General features: G+C 36.2%; 1 protein-coding gene across 2 annotated transcripts; it reads right to left on the reverse strand.

The window, feature by feature from the left end:
• Nucleotides 1–44: 44 nt before the first annotated feature.
• LOC104086993 (separase) lies at nt 45–21,438 on the reverse strand. Of its 2 annotated transcripts, none has more exons than XM_070177933.1 (28): nt 20,629–21,438; nt 20,285–20,462; nt 20,102–20,209; nt 18,074–18,235; nt 17,575–17,960; nt 17,130–17,235; nt 16,838–16,963; nt 15,802–16,095; nt 15,572–15,682; nt 15,217–15,438; nt 14,986–15,111; nt 14,151–14,285; nt 12,715–13,077; nt 12,535–12,624; nt 11,928–12,155; nt 11,679–11,802; nt 11,049–11,576; nt 10,826–10,960; nt 8,906–9,140; nt 7,230–7,344; nt 5,180–5,374; nt 3,805–3,860; nt 3,489–3,718; nt 3,172–3,406; nt 2,483–2,879; nt 1,841–2,119; nt 979–1,066; nt 45–865 (listed from the first exon to the last, which is right to left on the reverse strand). In XM_070177933.1, the coding sequence occupies exons 1-28, from the start codon at nt 21,306–21,308 to the stop codon at nt 348–350; spliced, it is 6,450 nt and encodes a 2,149-aa protein (XP_070034034.1). In that variant the 5' UTR covers nt 21,309–21,438; the 3' UTR covers nt 45–347. The 2 variants fall into 2 exon arrangements, with proteins under 2 accessions (XP_070034034.1, XP_009589674.1); XM_009591379.3 differs by having other exon boundaries at nt 3,172–3,409.
• Nucleotides 21,439–22,975: the final 1,537 nt, after the last annotated feature.

Here is a 22,975-nt window from a genome sequence, read left to right on the forward strand (position 1 = left end):
AGATTAATGACATTAAAATTAAATAATACATTTGTACAACTTAGTAACGTAAAAGCTCATCACGGCAGTCTGAATCATTAAGTTACAAGAGGCAAATTCGATGCCCCGCACTGATTTGACTTGTTCAAGCATTGTTGTGTGGATCCCCACAAAAAATTTCTATGCACGTACATCTTCTCATACTATTTGAAAGATTTCTCAGTGAAATTGATACTCTTGATACTGCAAATATTTTTATCTTTGGTTAGCTCAACAAGAGACCACAATATTTAAAATGACGGAGATTCTTGACAGCACGGGCAATAAAGAATGGGATTTTGACATTATCATATACCAAAGTGATAATACTACAAATCCTTTTTGCTGATTATTCCAGTGGGGACACCATAACAAACTGGAGCTGCTCCAATCAAAAAAGGGAGAGTGCATGCATCTCTAGCTTGCCCCATGAATGATCCAATCTTTGGTCTGTGTTTACAGTGGTTAGTAGATGTATTGTTTTTACACATATCAGGTGCTATATCTTTCTCCTTTTTTATCCTTTGAGTTCTTTTGCAGTCACTAATTTTCATTGACTCGAGTTTATGTGAAAGAGTATCACATTTATCACATCTAAAAGAAACATTTGATCTTTCTCTCAGGATAGCATCAAGCATGCTCTTTCCAAATCTGTCAATATCCTTGTCTGTCACTTCCCATAAATTAGCAATTATAACCGGAGAACCTGCTAATAGATAGCCCAGGGCAGCACCCCGAGGAGCATAGCATCCATGCAGATGCAATGACCCACTACTGCACCCCATAAGCAGGGTAGCAGCGCAACTCTCTAGTTTCTTTACCTCATGCTCGGGGATATATTGTGCTCCTGAAATGCCAGCATAGCAACATATTATTACTGATAGGGCATATAGGCAATAATAAGTAAAACTTAATCAACCCTGATAATGTTGAGAATCAGTTCCAAGATTTTGTGCGTACCACTTCCATGGCCAAAGTAAATAAAAAGATCATGACTCTTCAAGGCCTCAGCCAATTCTTCTACTGCTGGTGCAGTTCCACACTTCCCCTGCAAAACGAAGTAAAATAATATAATTATTTGTAGACCGATTATATTCGCAGAGCATAAAAGAAGGTTGCAGTAAGTTGAAAACATGTAAATAGTTTTAACTACAATGAATACTTTTTAAATGGACCTTAATATATACAAAGGAAGCATACAACAGACCCAACTAATATGGGGACTTAGTTGACAATTGACTCACAAGATTATTTATCCTAATTTTTACTTATAATCAGATAGTCGATATCACTATTTCTTAGTGGAAACAGTCTAAAATGATAGAACCACTATAGTTCCCACAGTAAACAAAACAACATAAAATACAATCTATATATATATTGGCAAACTATGGTTAATCAGGATAGTTCAAGTCAATAATCATTTTAAACAGTATTGATACTCTAATATCAAGCCTTTAGTTCAAGCTAAACATTAAAGATTTGTATTTCTATGATCCCCAGTTCTTTTCCTGTTTATTGGGTCAAGACTCTAATTTGAGTGAGACATATGAGAAATTCTTTTGTATAGGTAAAAAAAAATCTTTCTGCTAATTTTCCTCCCATTTAAGGAAAACACCTATATCTCATTTTTCAGTTGAAACTCATTAAAAATAATAAGGTCCTTCTAGCATTCATAAAGGAAGATACTTAATGAACGTAACTTTTGTAGGGTATAGATATCGATGAACTTTTTAAGTACATGCACATGCCGAATTGATGAAATGCGATGCTTAAGGTTTCTTTTTACTGTTCTAATTTCCAGGGTAAAGTAGAAAAGTACCTCAAAATCCTGATCTCTGAACCAGCTTTCAAATTCTATCTGCGTGCTGCTAAGATCTCCACTTGGATTCAAAAGATAATAGGAATCCAGTGGATCAATCAAAGGAATGGAATGTGATGGAACCCCTTGTTCCATAGGAGATCCTTGGTAGCACTTTAGCAACTGAACTTGTTGTTGATATGGGCAACACTTGATCAGGGTTGCTCTGATGCTGCTAATTGAGGGCATGCGATAAACCTGCTGGTTTCTTAATACTGGTAGGTTCTCCCAAGGAAGCATCTGCAGAAAGTGATCATTATTCTCCTAGCCAAAACACCTTCTGTTTAAAAAAGGTTACTGGACTCTTGCCAATTAGCAAAGAAATTTTTCCTACTTGGGTTTAGCAACACAACTGCATAAACTTAGGTAAGAACCAGATAACTAAAGCTTTTTAAGGTTAAAAATGCACAATGTTTCAGGCTACATGAAACAACAAATAGCAATATATAACAAATCTATCATTTCCAGAGAGTTGCAAGTTCTTGAAACACAGAAGGACTTTATATTTCCTTTCTGCAAAGCTTTTGGCTAGCATGAGAAACTTAAAATATAATGAAGCACAAAGTTGAATCAAGACATAAGGAAGAAGAGAAGAAAACACACCTGCACCTCAAGATCCAAAACAAGAATAACTGGTCTTCTACTTATGGATTCAGTCTCTACCATCTCTTGGGCTTCATCAAGTATAGACTTGTATACTGAATCACAGAGATTATCAACTTCGGTAGATGTCTTACCGAACACTTTGGAGTTTCCATTACCCCCTCCATGCAGGTGACATCCTTTATTTAAAACCATCTGAGAAATGTGATTTTCTTTCTCATAAGCGTACTTCGCAGCTCCGAGAATTACTTTAAGAAGACTTTTATGAACATCAGCTCCAGTTTTACATCTAAAATGATCATAAAGTTTCTTCACTAGTGAATCCAGGAGCTCACATTCTGATAATTCGCCCAAAAGCAGGTATCTCCAAGGACCTAACCATGAATCCTCTAGATTCCTGAGGCATATAAAGTTAAACATACAATACTTTGAGTGCTTATTTGAAAGTGAATTGGCATTATGATAGGAATGATAGGCATAACATTCAGTGACTTCTCTCTTAACTTTCAGATGGAAAGGTGAAGGCATCAACAATTATACAAAATCATCATCATAACACCAACCTTTCAACTGAACTTTAGCAAACAGCCAAAATTCCAAGCAATTCAGTATTGAAAGATCTGATCCAAATTCAGAGAGACAAGCTTTTTCATGGAACATTAAATGAGATGAAAAATCATTTGACTAACCGTAAAAATTTAGCAAGGCGCTGATCAAGTTGTTTCCTCCACTTCCACCATGATGATCTGCTCTCTGTAGTATCTTCTAACAGGTGCATAGAAGAGGACAAGTAATTGTTCTCTAATATATCTCTAAAGACGGGTGCCACATCATCAACCACGCTGGATAACCAAGGGCAATGCCAGTGCTTATCTTTGACTTCAAACGGAAAACTGGAAGTGAATTGGGCAACATCATCTGAAGCTTCTGATGGCATGAAGGAAGAATAAGCCAAGGAAATCTTTCATGAATTTACTGTTTCGTTTAGAATAAAGGACTGTATTACCTTTTACAATAGAATGTGCGGGCAAAATTACAGTGATAGGCTGACTAGGTGAGCTCATGCGGGATAACAGAACCCATGATTGAATGGGGTGCGGAGAATGCAACAATTCAGTCAACAAACTGGAAACAGAGCGTCCAAGCAAGCTAAGACAGACAACTGTACTAGCAGGCAGGCTCTCAAAAAATCTCGAAACAAAATCTTCAAGATCTTCAACTGATTCAGGTGCAAGCCTGCATTAAAAGAGGGTGCAGATGGAACAGAAGTGAGCACATCTTCTAAGCAAAGCTCCCCGATTCATGCTCAGACAAAGAAATACCTGAACATGTTAGGTTCTTCTGAACCAAGATGCTGTTGTGTCAAAGAACAGGAACCCTGAAAACAGAAAATCCAAAAATATAAGTGTACCCAGCATGGTGCAAAAAAATATATAATATAAGCTTATGTGCAGGAAAAAAGTTAGATTTGGTAGTAGGTCTTTTTTTTAGGCATTAGCGTAGATTTTGTAGAAGCTTCGCAGGCTGTGGCTTTACCTTAGCAGTCATTCAAAGTACAAACAGAATGCTAAGGTATATGTTTAGGGATCCAAGGTAGTTCTTTGGAGTCATAATCGTTAGATTTACTCTGGAACACTGCTGCTCAACATTTTCCTTGGAACAAAATCGGCTTCCTCAATTGGCTTTTCTTTCCAATTAATCTCACTTTCTATCTGATTTATCAGAAATGTCTGTCTGCTATCTTCAAAGAAGAGTTTATATTTTAAGGCCTTCTAGAGGATCTATCCGATGAAGCCAACCCTTACACATTTATTTTGTTTCACGGGAAGAAGGGTAAAGAAGAGAAATGTTCAACAATTTTAAGGCCTTCCGTTGGATCGAGTACTCCTTATCTGACATGATCACAAAGGGGTAGAAAATATACACTGGACTTCACATCCAATTTAGGAGGGTAAGAAAAAGCTGTTCAACCTCTTGTACTTCCCTTTACAAACAGAGGAAGAAAACACCAACCTCTGCTCTTTCCAACCTCGACCCACCTAAATCCAAAACTCATCACCTACCATTTCTCACAAGTGAATTCGTTTTGTTTCCCGCACAAAAGCTCAAAATTCTCCATTACTACAAAGTTTCAGTACTATTTTCGTTTTCCGACATATACAGTACCCACACACCTATACACGATTATATATTACTTGCTGAGGGGTAGAATACAGAATAAAAATACATGCAGTAGCAATACCTAGATAAGAGCAACTAAAATATAAAATATATAAGGAGAGTGGTAAGCCCCGACATTAAGCCAAGCGGCCTGTTAAAAAAGGAGCCACGTGGCACTTTTTAGGACAAAGTTAATAAGCATTGTAATAAAAAAAAATTGAATAGAGATGTAAAATATTTTGATTTTGAATTTGAATTGAAAAATATAAGTATTAGAAAAAGAGATAAGAAAATTAATTTGAATTTGAATTGACAGATAAAAACATTTAAATTGAGATTAAAAATTTGGAATTTGAATCGGAAGATTAAAAAAATTGAATCAATATTAACAAAATGATTTTGGATTTGAATTGAAAGATAAAAATATTTGAATTGAGACTCATAACAAAGTACTAGTGAAAACCTTATAACAAACACAACAAAGAAACAACTTCTTGTAGAGCAGTTGTTGATGCAAACTAATCTAAGAACACACACCTCATAATCCACAACATGTTCAGCTTTTTGCTTCTTCAACGGGCAAGAAAAGAAGTGTTGATTGAGACGAGTACCAATTGAAGCTTGATGGAAGAACGATGCCCATTGGCTTTCAGAGATTGCTTTGCTAGGTGGTATACTAAAAGACTTATCAGAAGTCGAAAGTACATAAACTGCCGCAAGCAACCTGGAAATCTGTTTGAATTGCTTATAAGAGTCAATTTACTGGGGATCAAACTGTTTCAGAAGTTACAAATTGTAGAAACGAACAATGAAAATATGATTATTTAACATACCAACATGCACCCAAAGAATAAGCATATGATGAATCACTCCAGTACACATTGGAGAAATCGTTGCAGTACAGATCCATATGAACACCAAAAGATTATTTAAGCTGCGAACTAACCAAGTCAACCCACAGACCAACACATACAAGACCCAGAGACTAAATGAAAGATTTTTGAACCTTACTTAGTAAAATACAGTATTTGCAAGAGTCTTTTTATACATTGACTTTAGGACATTAACCTTCAGTACTAGTAAGCAATTGTTCCCTCAGAGCAGATGAAATTACCATGTATTACTCATGCGCCTAATAATTTGTCTGCGAGCACGTAATATGAAGTGCTTAGGGGCTTCTGGTGAAGATGTTGATCACCTCTTACATTGTCAGGTTGCATCTAGCTTGTGGTGGAAGTATTGGGTTGGGTTGGCCTTCAGTGAGTGATGACAGGCACAGTCAAAGAAGCAATGCTTAGCTTAACTTTCATAAGAAGGAGAAGAAGACACGGGCTTGGGATGTCGCTCCACTTGCACTTATGTGGGACGAGAGAGAAATAGGAGAGCTTTTGATGGAACAGAGAAGCATTTTGTACATCTGAGGGGTACCCTCTTTTCCCTTATTGTGTTTTGGTGCACCCATGAGATCCCTTTAACCATAGAAGGTTGGACGTCTTTTAGAGCCATATTCTTTTGTGAGGCTTCTCAACTATTTGGTATACTTCTTGTATACGGGTATTTATGCCCTTCATTAATGATATCTTATTACTTTATCCAAAAAATGATGCGCTTAGGGGCATTCTGTATAGTGAAAATGTATATATCGAAGGAAATAACTCCTAGTGAGTAAAAGGGAGCAAACTGGTAACTAAGAATGCAAGTCTCTCAAAAGGTAGAAAACAGCAAACAAGATTTTTGAAGCATACACTTGATTAATAGCCTGTTTGGCCAAGTTTCTCCGAAGGCCAAAAGTGTTTTTCCCCCCCAAAAAGTACTTTTTTTCTAAACTTAGGTGTTTGGCCAAGTCTTTTTGGGGGGGGGGGAAAAGTGCATTTATGAAGAAGTAGAAGCAATTTTGAGAATGAAAAAGTAATTTCTCTCCAGAAGCAGAAGCAGTTTTGACTTTTCTTCTTACCAAAAATACCCTTAGCAAAATATAGTATATACCAAAATAACCTTACCTATTTTAAACCTAATACGTAGGATATTGATGTATAAGTATTTCTTCTTATTTTATTTTTTTGATAAGGTAAATTGTATTAATCAAAAGGGAGAGAACTCCCGTATAGTATTTCTTCTTATTTTTAGGATAGTTTTCTAATATATAGTGATTGAATGTTTTTATATTTGTTGATTGATTTTTTGATATATTTAAATCATATTGAAAGAATTAAAGTACTTTTTCATTTTATTTTCATATTTTACTTAAATAAAATGGAAAAACTTAATTATTATCTTTAATAATAAATTTTTGAGTTTATTTATTTACTGATGTAATAGTATTAACTATTAAGTAAATCAATTCATGTCCTTATTCGTAATTTGATACTTAAAAGCATTTTTTGACAAGCTTGGCCAAACACAAATTATTGCTCAAAAGTGCTTTTCTGATTGATCAACCAAACACAAATTGCTTCTATCCAAAAGTACTTTTCCGAAAAGCACTTTTGAAAAAAAACACTTTTCAAAATAAGCAATTTTTCCTACTGGGCCAAACAGGCTATAAGAGTGGAATTTCTAGTACAGAATCAACTAAACAAATTCTAACCTTCTGAGAAAGCAAAGGAATCTCACGACTGAGAATGAAGGCCAGCTTCAGCCAAGAAATAACCTTTGATAACTTGATGCATGAAAAAACATGGCATTCTTTACAGCTAGTTTTTCTGCACAAGAAAAAAAAATCAGACTGGACAACAGCAAAATGATATTATGAACTAATTCACCATGTGAATGCTAACGCACACAGCGAGGGAAATACACGGCTACAAAACTTATGTACTTATGTTGGTGAATGTTGAAAAATATTCTGATTAGATATATCTATATGTAGCAAACCACTATCTCAGATCAAATGTACTTATTTGACATAGGAAAATTGTTATAAGAGTTAGGATTTTCAAAAAATTACTTCTAGAAACCTTACAAGATATTTAAGAAAATGATAGTTTTGAGAGAAGTAACAGTGAAACCCGCAAAATTTTCCTATTTGGTGATTATATGGATGGATATTCAATCTGGATACCAGGGAAATATAAACAACCTTTGGAGTCATATTTCTAACAGCACATAAGACGAGCAATTAAATAAGGATTACTGAGCAACTAAAGATGCCAACACACCAAAAGAAAGCAGGTTACTCCAAATATTGAGAACCAGTAACTAGAAGCTACAAAACTCATGCTATTTACAGCAGACCTAGTGACATGAATCATCAAGGGGAGAAAACTAAAATAGTGCCTTAATAGAAGATTTGCATTCTTTTGCTTTTATAACGAGAATTCTCACTCTAAAAAGAGGCATATGCACAGAATTACAGGAGATACAGAAAGAAATGCCAAGTAAATAGCCCAACACCATTTTCTGAAAGAAGCTACGAGAAGAAATTATCTTAAACGAAAAATTATTGATAATAGTTATGAAGTGCACCCAAAGAAATTGGAGTGGATATCGAAGATTCAAATAGCCGACACTAGTATGTGATTGAAGCACAGTTGTTGTGGCTATTCAGAGAAACGACCCTACTGCACTTCACAAATATGATGCTAGAAGTCCAATCTATCCCATAATCAGTGCAGAAGAAATGATTGTACTTGGAAATTTCACAGGTTCTGTCCAACCAAATGCACCAAGTAGTGGCATAAACAATTCAGTCAATAAGCCGACTAGCCTCAATCCCAAATTTGTTGGAGTCAGCTACATGATTTTTTTGATTCCACTCAGCTTTATTCAGGTCCATTTCTTTTTTATACTAAATAATAATTGTTTCATGCAAATTATTTCTAAAACTAAATTTTCCTAAAGCTTACGTAATGACAAACATTACACCACAACCCCTTTCCTTTCCTTTCCTTTAGAAACACCAAAACCACATAGTAAGCATGTCTTCCCGAATTCATAAAACCATAAAACTCTACACAACAATTCATTAGAGTTCAGCGGTTACTTGGAAAATCAGAATTTGTTGGATGCCCTTTAACGAAAGAATAGAAGTGCCAGTTTTTATAACACTGACAGACCTTAGTTAAGTCATTTGCAAGAAGAATCTAATTAACAATCTTTCAGCTGCTGAAGATTGTCAGACGCAAGGAATAAAAATTTCTACCGCATTTACACTAGTAGTGTGGATTTCAAAACTCTTGTTAAGCTGATATCAAGAACGATCTTTTGTTCGAGGTTCCGGATATGAAAATACATGACAACTTGTATATATTTCTGCACGCATACCTGGTTGCCTTGCAAGAATAGCTATTCAAAATGGAACAGCATATGTGGTAAAGCATAACTGAATGATCACGGGCCAATTCAACCGCCCAAATATCCTGTCCCATCTGGTCAACCAAGGACATAAGTGGCAGAGAAGAGTACTTGGGACAGGATGAATCTGCACTGAACAGTGACACACTTTGCAGAAAAAGCTTTTGTGCTTCATGGCTATCACCAGAAAGACCTATGCATTTTCCTGCCATAAGATAAGAGGTAAGGCCAAAAAAAGAAGTTGAAAACTTAAAGAGTGCGAAAAAGAACACTCACACAGGTATGATTATTAGTTCATGCATCAAGCACTTTCAGCTGCAATTCATGCGTTCAAATCTAAGAGGGCACTAACATTTAGCCATGGAAATGTCTACTGTGTCTTAAAAGAATAGACCCACAAGTGGACCACAGAGTTCAATATTTCGATGAAGTTTGACGAATGAAAGAGCAACACAGAATAGTTCAAGCATGCACACAAACAATGCAAAGAATATGGACAAATGAAATGGGTTTTGTCGGAACATATGAAGAAAATATTTTTGAATATATATTCAATTATTTCTCTCATAGTATAAAGATGACCCAGCTTAAAGTTAACATTATCAATACTACATATGGACGACAATTATGTATATAATAATGAATGACCAGTTGCACATGTAGGTGCGATTTTTTTACAACAAACAAAATCTCCTGTTGAATTTAAAACACTCAGTCAGACATTCTAGAAATAAACGATAGCTCCTGAAACAGGCCCACAGTTTTGATAAAATCTGCACAAGTGTTAAGTGATCAAAGGCTGAAAAAATTCCACCAGAGATCTTTTAAAAGCGGAAAGCGCAAAAAGGACAAGCCTCCTGAGGCTTTAAGCGAGAATCAGGGTCTGCGCCTTTTCAAAGTAAAGAGCACAATTTACAGCAAAACAAAGATTATCAAACAAGTAGAAATCTAGTACTAATAAAATCAAAATTGCATTTAGCTTCACTAATTTCAACATCCATTATACAACATTAATCTCAACCACTAAGGGTGTGCAATTTCCACAAGCCAAGAAAAGATATCCAATAGCAAAATTGATTTTCTGCTTGCAATTAATCAACTATTGAAAAGAATCAATATGTAATATTGACTTAGTTAATTGCTTCAGGAATTGTACTAATACTTATCTTAGATTGCAAGTGTCAATTTCAATTTTCCCAAACATGAGCTATAAATAAAGAATAGGAGAATAAAAACTCGACAGAGAGTACACAAGAAAACTAACAAATTCCTAGCACTCAGATGGCAAAGGCTCTAATTTTGTACTTTTTATTTTTATTTTTCTCATATTTAAATGTTAATTCAAGGAATCAGACCCTTCTTGCTCAGATTGCCCTGAGCTTCATCTCACAAAGCACATGATTCTTTCAAGCATTCTGCTTTACCCACGAGAAGGGATGACCTATTGCTTCGTGTCACTCCGTTGCTTTTAACAACATTGTTTATTACTATTGGAAAATAATAATGTATGGCTCCGTGCTCTTAACATGGACAGCACAAAATTTGAGAAACACTACTAATGTTTTATATGGTGGTACCCAGGCCAGCTTGCTGACACCACTATTCCACGATGCAGCCTGCAACAGTGCAAAAGCACAGGAGTAAACCTCCTACCAATACTGAAGCAGATGGACTCACATTGAGTTTTGTCACCTGCTCCGAACCTGGGATTCTTCAGGTTACTCCTACGCCTCAACACCAATAACGTGTCAATTTACTCATTATCTTTTAACGTTCAGAGAGAAGCTGTGAGTTATTCCTAGTAATATATTCATGAATTCTGAGCATGCATAAGGTGACTGTTCACAAGAAAGATACACAGAGTGGCATCCAGAATGAACTTCACACTACCCATAGTAGTTAGAAGCCTCAGTGAAAGTTGTCTGCGCACAAGCTCCCATTTCAAGTATATGAAATTACTCAAAGATCCAGATTGGAGAACTTCAAGAGGAAGATGGTGCCAACACTTCAATTTGAGGCACATACCTGTGAATGTATGACCAACATCAGCAGTGAATAGCAGTTTCTATCTTAAGTCTATCTGAAAAGAAACATATTAGTAAAAGAAGCTTACAGCTCATGTTTTCAGCACCACTTGAATGTTTATCATCCACAGAACTTTCACATTTTTGCATAGCATGAGATCTAGACCGTGTCATCCTTAAATTATGTTCAGACTCTTTTTTGGTCTTCCCAGTCCTTCTCCCTTCAACAGCATCATCCAGCTTGCCAGATGGTAACTCCTTCAAGCCTGAAGGATCTTTTGCACCGTTTGCAAATGAAGTAGCCTGGTGCTTGGTGTGCTGGGAACTTGATCCCACGGGCCAACCAACAGAATCCTCCCAGCCGAAGTTATTCAGCTTCTCAAAGGCAGATCTATACTTCTCTTTAACACTATATAAAAATTCCACAGTAGAGGAATTTACAGCATCACAATGGTGGAGTCTCCATAGATCTCCTATTAGCAGATCAATTGAAACTTCCAGAATAATTCTGCATTTTAGGCAAGAGATGGCATCATAGTTTTCAGCCAATGTTTGCTTAGCAGTATTTAGCTCCCGTTCTGCCAATTCCCAGAGATGTTGTTTAGTGTATAGTTTTCCTGATAAACATTAAGAAGACACTAAGTTAAAAATCCAGAAACCACGGCAAACATCCATTGTGATACACGAGGAAAGGTAAATAAACTGGGAAAAAATGTTACCTAACATGCAACAGAATGAAATTATGAAGAGGGGCAAACTCTGATTACATGAGATGTTTTTCCCCCATACTAGAAGTGCCTTAGCCTCAGTTCCATTTCCAAGCATCTCATGAACAGTTCCAACCTGTTGCATTGGTTTATGCTATCATGGTCAATTTGATTCTCCCAACACATCCAATTCAAATTAAAGAGCAACTATTTTTGTGTATGTATTAAATAACGACAGCAATTATAACAATAATGATAGACCTGTAATATGCTTTCCAGATAACATTGGAGGATAGTCCAAGGAGTAAGTATAGAACCATCAAAATCAAAGGAGACACTTTCAGGAAACCAAGCCTTTGCAGCCACTGGATCATATATCTGGAAGGCTGTGAGACCATATACCTCACTCTGCTCCTCTATCTGATAGAAGAAGTTTTCTTGAAGAAGTTTACTTCGTAAACAATGGGCTTCTTTTGCATAAGCAAGGGCCTACAGGCATTGAATTAACATTAAAGAGCATCTCAACAATTAGCAATCAGTGCCATGCTGATATTTAGAGAATAATTTAACGTTTTGAAACCAAAACCACAAAAACACCCAACCACCCCACTTTATGGTCAAATTTTCACGTAATAGATAGCAAATAGTCTTTTGGAGCATGGATCCATGTGGTCTGCTGGGGTATGTTAACCCAAGAATAAAAGCCAAAGGTAAAACCCCAAGTGGGGCCACGCATACTGGATCTACTTTCCACTAGCAAAAGTTTTTAACATTCCATGAAAAAGTGAAATTAATTCAAACAAATGATGAAGAAAACGTTAAGTTGCATCCCCTATAATCATGCAAAATGTTATAGCCATTATTTTACCTCAACCAGTCGTCCATTTAGAATCAGTCTCTCACTCAAGTCATAGTAAAGATAAGCAGAAAGAAAGGCTGCACCGCTGGATAAAGGAACCTAAGAACAAATAGCAGCTCCCGTTAATAGGTGTAACCACACTGGCAGCCAGAATAAATGCAACATGTTGTGTCTATCCTGTAAGCTTACAGTGTGAATTAGCTCTGCAGCAGTGAGCTTAACTTTATCGTCTGTAATGTCACAGTGGAGAAAACTTTGATGACTACGAGACACTTTAGAAGAAAGAGCAAGGGTTAAAAAGCTCTGCTGAAACCCAATTAATTGTGGTTGAGACGCTTCCATGCACTTCATCCAATATTCGAGGGACTTGGAAAGTTCACCACAATGGTTTGACAATGTTTTGATGAACATTTCATTCACCGGTGAAGTACAGAGAGCATGACTAAGTCTTCTATATCTCCATAGTAACGACACAGACTTCTCTAATGGAATGTTCTTCCTAAATATTTGTATCATCATCTCATATATGTCTGGATGAATTTCCAGGTAGCCCTGAAAAATGGAAGCACAAGATGATAAGAGATCATGCAAATTGACATATCTCATTACCAAAAATTCAGCACTCTTCAGCAAATATCAGAATGAAAACACGTGCACATTTTTCATAGGAAAGGCAGCAATTCAAACCAACAATATTGTTTTTCATAGGAAAGGGGCGGTTGAACGAGAAAAGCAATTTTATGCATTCAAATAAGTGATAAATAAGTACCTCTCAGAAAACTCCAAGTTCTTGCAAAAAAAATTAAAATTAAAATCTACTGGAAGAAGCTTCCAGGAAGCCAAGCAATTACTATTTATTTCTCAAAAAATATTTCCATGGTATATGTTAGTGAAACATTTAGCGTCAAGAAAATTACGTTGTAGGAAGGGATTCTTAACAACTTCTCGAAATGGAAAATGCTCCTTATGGGTCCTAGAAGGATGATCCCTCACATGAAACTAAGCCAAAAATATATTGTTAGATAGTTGGTAATATATAGTGTCCCACATCAGGATATAGCTGTGTAGTACTATGTAAACATTGTATAAATTGGGCTATTGTAAAATACTTAGATATCCAAAATATATTTTTCTCCTGTGCACAAGTATCACATACTTAACATAACTGACACATGAGTCATCAAAGATTGAACCAGTCAAAGTCGCCAAAAAAAGAGAAGTTTAAAGGGCAAAACAAAAGGTTATGATCCCTCACATGAAACTAAGCCAAAAATATATTGTTAGATAGTTGGTAATATATAGTGTCCCACATCAGGATATAGCTGTGTAGTACTATGTAAACATTGTATATAAATTGGGCTATTGTAAAATACTTAGATATCCAAAATATATTTTTCTCCTGTGCACAGGTATCACATACTTAACATAACTGACACATGAGTCATCAAAGATTGAACCAGTCAGAGTGGCCAAAAAAAGAGAAGTTTGAAGGGCAAAACAAAAAGTTATGATCGGTTAGACCTAAGATGCATATTTAAATGCATGTGATACAAGGGCCCTCTAACTTGTCAACTGAAAATTTGTGCAAATACAAACTACAAAGTGACATCAAGATTAGAGATTACCTTTAGTGATAACAAGTCGACAATCTGATGCAACATATTCAACATAATATCAGACATCCTACACTGATCAGGTGCATGGCAGTGATTGAGACTCATCCAGAGTCTAGCTGCAGCATGAATATCTTCATAAAGTTTCTGTTCAAAAAGGAGGGAGAGTGGGGGGAATAAAACAATAGATAAGTATTCAGTAAACACAGGAAGGGTTTTCCAAGTCAGGGAGAAAGAAAGTAACTAAACATAGAAAAAGCTAAGAAAAAGTGCACTGATTTGTTCATTGGTATGACGAAATAAAGTTGAACATGAGAATTAAATTTTCAGATTTCATTTCTCTTCTTTAAAGCAATCAAATTGTGAAGAAAAAGGATAATCCTAACTCAACCTTAAAAGGTACTAGCTCATAAGATGAGGATTGCACAAAACCATATAAGGAGACAACAGTCCCATTCCATCAACCCAATGTGGGACATTCTAATCCCTCCCCGCCATGCATATGGCTACATCTAGGGAATTGACAATATAAAATATTGGCAACATTAGGTAAACCAAGAATAGGATGGATCTGTCTTGTCTCTGATACCATGGGAAGAAAATAAACCTTGGGCCTAATTCAACCCAAAAGCTAGCTCATGCGGAGTGAATTGCCCAAGACCATATAAGGAGACAATAGCCTATATTCCCTCGACCAATATGGGATATACTAACACAAATCAATTTTTTTTAAAATAACAGAACTCCCTCCTTTTCCTTCCAAATGAAACATAATTAACTCAACTGTTTGCCCCCTTAGAAACCATAATTATCAATGCAGGAAACTAGCCTTTTTATGCTGTAGCACCTTTGAGTTTGGTTCAATCTCACTGGTACATAATGCACGTGCACAATACGCATAGGCCGCCAGATGAGAAGCTGAATTCATGCAGGCTAAATTTGCTACACAGTATTTCTGCTTTAAGGAACTTTCCTGCAAAAGGTATAACCTGACATAATTATTAACATCAACTTAGACAATCAAGCTCTGATTACTGTAACTCAATAAATGAAGAGGCAGACATAAACAATGGCTTACCACTATAGCTATTCCATCTGTTAGGCACTGAATGCAATCTTTCAGGTTTTCGAATCCATTGGCTCTTAACACCTCTCCCTTAACAATAAGGACTCTACATCTCTGTAAATAGCTGTCCTTGGAGACATACACCTTTTGTAAAAGAACACCTATTATTTTCAGGCACATTTCCTGACATAATCTTGGATTTCGTGCATTCAATTCTCTATATGCCAGAAGCTCCTGATGAAGTATAAGTATCAGTTGTTAGCAGCATCTACTCTTAAGCAAACAAAGCACATCAAAATAAAATAGAACTGCAGAAAGGGGTTACAAGTATTAACAAGCTCAGCCAGGAAGAGTGTGTGTGTTAGACCTGCTCCAAAATGATTCCAAGAGCCTGTTTTGATTCTACAAAAGGTGACAACAAAGAATACAACATAGTGGTACCATCCTCAATATCCACATTGTTAACCTTCAATTCCATCTGAAAGCAGATCCACGTCAAAGAAATTCATTAAGAAGATGCCAGCAAGGCCAACATATAATTCACAATTGCATTAAATTAAAGATAAGAGAGGCAAACAACCAAACTTTGGATTTTACCTTCACAAACTGCTTCACTATAGATATGGGACTTGGCAGTTTTTTGAACAAATGCTCTGCAGCAGACCAGCTTTTAAGGCTATCAATGAGGACTTTTTGGACCTTAAGATCTCTACAATGATTAAGCACCTCCAAAAGAAAAGCAGTTTTCCCGCAAGCCTCATCAATGAAACCAATCAGAGCATCTTCTGACAGATCATTTTGAAATTTATCTGGTTCATGCTTAAATAATTCACAAAGACGTATCACATGATTCCAAGATGCTTTGCAGCATAGTTTCAGAGCTTTAGCAGCCTGCAAAGGAAGAAACAATATAGCAAAAATCGGATAGGAAAACGCGAGAGCGTGATTTTTTTTATTCAGTAACAGTTGTTATCTGGGCAGTAACTTCATCCAACTCTTCTCAATCAATAGGCAACACTATCTTGCGCTGTTTCTTAGTATCAAACTTCTCACCCATTAGAAATTATTCCATGTTTTCTCTCCTTCTCCAGAGTAGATTTACAGACAAGAATAAACTATCTGGTTTCCTATTTCTTTGCTTTCCGACACATGTTTTCTACTTTCATCCCTTCATAATTTCCAGAAGTCCTTTTGCAATTAAGTTAGCCCATGGACCAGACATCATTTGATTTATGCAGCTTCCTAGTGAACTTAAAGCATCAGAATCATAACAGATAGGGTAAAGTCCACTCCTCTAACGTAAACATCTTTTAGAACAAAACCCATGCTTTCCCCATATGCAACTATTTTGTGTATGTTCTGAATACAACCGGTACTTCTAAAGCACATATAAGGGATAGCTCAAAGTTTCTTATGCCATAAAACTGGCCTCTCTCTTCTCTCGCCCACCCAAAATACTAGCATACTCAATGATCTGAGTGTCCATTCAAATGGTAATTGATTCAAATTGATAAAACATCAAGAATTTAGAGGTGAATAATAAGCTGCATCTTCTTCATTAACAATAAATCAACCATGTGGAACGTGAAAACAGTAAAAAGGATCATATGAGAATCTCTCTAGCTGTTCATACCTCTACCATTTGCTTATTTCTGTATAATACAACAGCGATGTTGTAAAAAGAGGTGACGAGATACTTAAGTCCATTGGCTTGAATCCATTCACTTGGAATGAGATACTTGATAAATCTAACAGTTTCCTGCAATAACAAAGAAAAAGAGAAAAGCTTTAATCCATTGTTAAAGTGGAGCTAGTCTCTACTATCATTCAATAATTATCATATGTCGCATGGGATAGTAATGGTGGTGGTACATGATATCAATAGCAATCTTAATCAACTTAGTAGCATGAACAACAGCAGAAACCTTGGTATCACGTTTTGTTCGTAGAGAAAGAGTGAAAGTAGCCACTGCTACATGAAGTAACATTTTGTTAGTATCATCACAATGATCTTGCTTGCTATCAGCGGCACTGCATCCAAAAAGGCGAAACACATAAAGATTACATAAAATAAACTATTGAAGAACTAAATTAAACAGAAGGACCAAGACAATCTTAATGATGAAAAAGACCAGAAAATAGCTAGATTAATTTTAACAGAGAAGCTAAAATTTTATATAAAAAGCAGAAATTGCATTTGTTCAATAAAAAAACACTATATACTGACTTCAGAAACCTAACAATGCCTTCTGAATATGTAATTCCAAATCCAGCTAAAAAATTCAGTTCTTTAAAGGTTAATAAAAAGTTTATAACAAGTTAAAATCAATCTCACAGGAGAGCAAGACTTGCCATATACTAGTGACATACCTGTGGTGTAGGAAGACATTAATGTACTGCTTGAACACATCGTGGATAATTTCTAAGTAAGTATTGCAGGAAACAGCCTCTGTTTCACTAAGAATTTCTTTCCTTGTTGAGATAACATACTCGGCAAGTGGCTGGCACAGGAACTTCAGTACAGCAAAATAAGACAGAATATAAAGCATTCTCTTCTGTGAAGTGTTGCTTCCTTTGCTGTCTATTTCAAAGTACGATTTTAAAAAGTTGAGCAAACTACTTAGTTTTTGCAGCATGTCCTTGCTATCAGAGGAAAGAGCTCTTGAATTTCCCTGGGTAATGGAGTGAATATTGGACTCATTAATGAGCAATCCAGTAGCATAAAGCCCCAGAATCAAATCAGTGGGTGGCTTATCCTTCAAAAGAACCAATTCTGTCATAAGTAGGACATTCCTTAACCAAAGTCTTCCATAAATGCATAGGAGTCGTTGAAGAGATAAATAACAAAAACAAACCGCTAAAAGCTTACCTGAGAACCTGCTAACTCAATGTGATGTTTTTTCACGTGAATGGCTAACTCTTCTAACTGGGCAGCCAGGGTACTACAGACATTTGCGTTAACACTTCGGCATTTATGGGCGCAATAACAAAAAAGCTCCAGAATTTCTATGATTGTGCTCTCCTTTCCGACCTGCCCGGTAACATTCACAGAATTATACTATTTTTGTAAGGACAAGCATATCGTCAAATAAATAATAGAAACAGTGAAAGACAAGGCAAAGAAAAACAAGTTCTGAAATATATCATTGAATTAATAGTGCATTGCACCGTTCAAAGAAAAATAGGGAGATTATCTTTAGCATAACAATGAAAATACATTCTTTGAACACATCAATATTTTTAACTAAATAGAAAGGTATAAATGAAGTAATTATTCCAATCCTCATAAAGCAATTGTAAGGGCATTGTCTTAAATAGAGTCATGAAATTGCATATTTAGCAGGAATAGAAAAGAAAGATAAGATGGTTTATCAGTGAAAAGAAAGATAAGATTTAGAATCATCATTTAACCAAGTAAATAAAGATAAAAAAAGAAATTTCAACACAAAAGTACAACTCGTAAGAAAAGAAAGGTAGTGAAATAAAAATAGACATTTCCTGGAAGTTTATCAAGAAAGAAGAACAGCTTAAACAAAGTCATGAAATTGCATACATTACACTTTTATGTCGCAAGGATAGAAAAGAAATGTAAAATTTAGAATCATTATTTTAACCAAGGAAACAAAATAAGAAGATTCCTGGGAAAAGAAAGGCAATAAAACAAAAAATAGACATTTTCTTAAAGTTAGCAAGAAAGAAGCAAAAAACTTGTACGATGTGTATGAAACTACCATAGGTGACATCAAGGCAACAAGTGATTTCTAGAACGCTTCAGTTGAGAAAGAAGTAGTAGTATTAACTGTGTAATGCAAAAATACATTATGTTGTGACACCAATAATTTACAATTAGGACTTTTAGGAGCTATATTTATGTTAAATCTCTGTACCAGATGAATCCAGTTTTTTTGTCAATTTGACCAAGTTCATGTACATCAGAAGATAATTAATGCAATTCTAAAAGTTTGACGCAAAGATGATGAAGTGTAACTCCTAAAAGTAAACAAAACAGAATATTCAATTCAAGATGGAGCGAGTAATAGAAGATAAACGTTTCACGGCTCATTTTTTTTGTTTGGTATGATTACGTTAAATATTCAGAGGTGTATTGATCATTTTGTATTATTCAGTAAATAAGGTCACTAAGTCAGTGAGTCCTACTTATTTATCATTTCCCTAGTTTTATTTGGAGCAAATTGTGTAGAAGTTCTGTAATCGGTAAAATATTGGGGGGGGGGGGGGGGGGGGGGAGTATAAGTACAAGCTTATGAATGCTTTGACTCAAGTTTAGCAGTGCAGAAGACGAGGAGTTAATTTCTATCTTTGTTGTTGAAGCTTGTTGGTTTTAGCATGTCGAATTTTATGCAAACTTACCCTGCGGTTTGGGAGGATTCCTGTAGGATTCTAGGTGGCAGTCAAAATACTTTTCTTTCCTTCTTGTTCCTTCAAACTCTCCATGTCCTTCTCACTGGTCAGATGCAACATTGAACACAGATTTGCACCAAGAACAGCCCTAAGTTCGAATTATTTGACCTCAACATCAGTAGCTTCACCAGATCACATAACATCTGAAGCCTCGTAATTTCATTGCTGGTCCGGCCTTAAATTACCATATAATTAGAACCAGCAATTTGTTTGTTGTACTTTAACTGGCCAACTGAATGCATGAGGTACCCCTACCTTGTCCTATGGAAAATTGTAAACTTGCTCACTTACTCGTCTTCAATAAATTATTCATTTTTTTATCGTGTAGATTATTCATTTGTATATGCCACTGTATTCTCTCCCCATGTATTGGACAATGCAGATCAAGCAAATGAAAAGAATAAATACCGGATCCAATAAACAACAGAATATCGTTGTTCGAGATCAATAATCTAAGAAAGGAGCAATATAATACCTTCATTTCTGCAGCCATTGTATCCAGCACATATTTTAAGGTGTCAACAATCCCAGAGCATTCCTCAAGTTCTTGTGAGAAGATAGAAGAGCATATCTTCCTTGCAAACTGTGAGGCATATACCTGTTAGCTTAGACAGAAAAGACATTCTAGAAAAGGTGAATGTGAACATGAGAAATCCACCTTGAACAGTTGATCGTTTAATGATGAATTTTTAATTTGACACAAGGCTTCTTTACAAAATTCCAGCACCAAATCCCCACTGAATTTTGTAACGTCCCCAAACATAGTCATTGTTATTCTGTTCAAATATGTCACAAGCACCCGATGCAATTTATCGTGAGCATTTGTATCCAAAACCCTGAATTATCCAAAGTTGTTAACTCCAGTCAGTTAAATACATTCTCTCACATTGCAAAAAAATATAGCACGGTTCAAAATTATCAATAATCTTTTATAAGGTTCAAATAATTCACTAAATTAATCAACAACATAAGATACAATCATAAATGGCAAGAGTGACTCACTTGAACCATGGCGCAACCTCTTTAACCAAATCAAGAAGTCCATGATATTCACTGACCGCCTTATTCTGAATTAAAGAAGCACACTTAACAAGCGTAACGACAATCTCCGCAATCAAAAGAGCAAATTCTTGATCCACGTTCTCTTCGCCTAACTGAGGCAATAACCGCTGCTGCGTTGACATCACTGAATTGGACTTCTTTTTTTCTGCCTTGGTTTTACCAATGGCATTATCCCGAAGAACCTTAAGTACAGACAGTACTTCACATTCGGCTTCCTCGTATTTCTCCCAAGATTCCAGACAATGAATGTACCGAACTCTTTGTGCTTGAATAGTGTAGGGTTTACACGACAGCTGCGAAGAGATACATTCAAGGCAGTTAAGGCATAGTCTGTAAATATCGAACAAGTGAGAGGCAGATTCGTCAGGAATTCTGGGGGATTCAGATAAACGTTTGGGTAAAAGGCTTAGGGCTTTATTGAGGAAGGAAAGGAATTGTTTGGCAAGTGAACGGATAGTAGTAGTAAAGTCGGTGGATTTTGAGGGTTTTGAGGACTTGTTTGGTTTGGAGAGAGTAGTGAATTCGTGGAGGTAATTGGAGAAGTTATTGTAGGTATTGGTGGTGAATTTGGAGGAAGATTGAAGTTCAGTGAGGAGAGCAGTGGCGGTGGAGGAATCCATGACTGCGGCCGTGGAAGGCAGCGCAGCGGCGGTGATGGCGGGGGCGATTTTGGGAGTGGTGTTGAGTGGAGAGAAATTTTAAGGGAGCGGGAAAATGTGCCGCTCTTTGCTCTTCAAATTATTTGTATGGAGAACGGCAATAGTAATATAGAAGCTTCTTAACGTAAAGTTAAAAAATACGTATTTGTTAGCAAAGTTAGGATTGTTAGGGGTACTGGTTCCCTCCTATGTTGTACATAAATTGTTCCAAACTATCACTATGTTCTTCTCAAAAAATTTATTTTTTATCATTCCTTTGCTAGCACATCAGCTATCCTATTCTGTTCTATATAGATGTGTTTCACCACTGTTCTGATCTACATTCAGAAACAATAGAGTCATAAGTGTTATTTGCGGTTATTAGCATTCTTATTACCTATGTAGAGTCGGTTGCTATTTTTAGTGGTGTTAGGTCCCTTTATTGTGCAATTTGAAGTTCCCTTAAAAGGGCAGTTAACTCGGCTAGAGTATTGGTGGTGTAGGGCATATTTTCTAGGTAACGTGGGATCCAGTCTCTACTGGAGGTCCTAAAGACAACTCCAATGTCACTTATCCCTCGGTTACCTATAGTTGCTCCATCAGTATTAAGTTTATAATGACCCCTAGATGGAGGTTCCCATCTAACACCTATAATAATTCCATTCCTCAATTTCTCCTTGCCTGTTACTATGCAGTATTCAATGACTTTGCAATTGTGTTAAAGGTAGAGATGGGATCCTTCATTTTCTTGAAGAGGTTGTGATTCCTTGTTAGCCATATATGCCAGAAGCAGAAGGGAAGGATAACCTCCCAGGATAGGATGTTATTGAATGACTTTTTCTTTAAGTTGGTCCATGTATTAGACCAGGATTGGGCTGTAAAATTGGGATTCTGCTGTTGGTTGGCAATTGTGCTTTGTGTGGTGAGATTATGCCAGAACAACTTAGTATTCGGACAGTCGAAGAAAATATGGGCACATGTTTCAGGTGTAGAGGAGCAGAAACAACATGCAGGGTTACAGTTAACCTCAATTATGTGGAGGAGAGCTCCAGTATGAAGTCTTTCATGATACAGCAGCCATATGGAGGTTTTGATCTTATTGGGTACTTTTAGCTTCCATATCCAACCAAAGTTTTTTTATCATTCATGGCCAATTTTGGATTAGCTTTACTACTAAGTAAGGTGTAGGCTGATTTAGTGGTAAAAATGTCATTGGATGTTAGACCCCAAATCATATTATCCTCATTGATTAAATTAGTATGAATGAATATAGATGTAATCAGATTCATGACGTCGTCAGGGATATTGAAAGAAAAGGGAAGAGGTATTACATTCTCCATTATTGTACATGGTGGGCACCTTGACAGTTGTGTCATTTAAGTTAGAGGACTCCCGGTCATATTTATGATGGATGTATTATTTGTTATCCAAGCACCATTAAAGAAACCTACTTTGTCCCCTTTATTAATGACCCACCTACTAGCCTACCTGCATGTATCCTATCCCACGAAGATACATGAAATGCCCTATTTTTGCACTGCACTTTTTGCAAACCTAGTCCCCCCTTACTCTTTGGTGTTGTAACCCTTTCCCAGCCCACCGGATGTATTTTTTCCTATTGGGTATGGTGCCCCAAATGAAAATTCTTT

Source organism: Nicotiana tomentosiformis, chromosome 1 (genome assembly GCF_000390325.3).
Source record: "Nicotiana tomentosiformis chromosome 1, ASM39032v3, whole genome shotgun sequence".
Lineage (NCBI taxonomy): Eukaryota > Viridiplantae > Streptophyta > Magnoliopsida > Solanales > Solanaceae > Nicotiana > Nicotiana tomentosiformis.

Bases quoted from the DNA above. Each gene is read 5' to 3' on its own strand.
- LOC104086993 (XM_009591379.3), bottom strand. From the start codon at position 21,308: ATGGATTCCTCCACCGCCACTGCTCTCCTCACTGAACTTCAATCTTCC. The intron at 3,719-3,804 runs GTATTTCTTTGT...CTTTTAATGCAG, and splicing joins GAAGAACCTAACATGTTCAG to GCTTGCACCTGAATCAGTTG. The intron at 1,067-1,840 runs GTACTTTTCTAC...TTCGTTTTGCAG, and splicing joins TCAGAGATCAGGATTTTGAG to GGGAAGTGTGGAACTGCACC.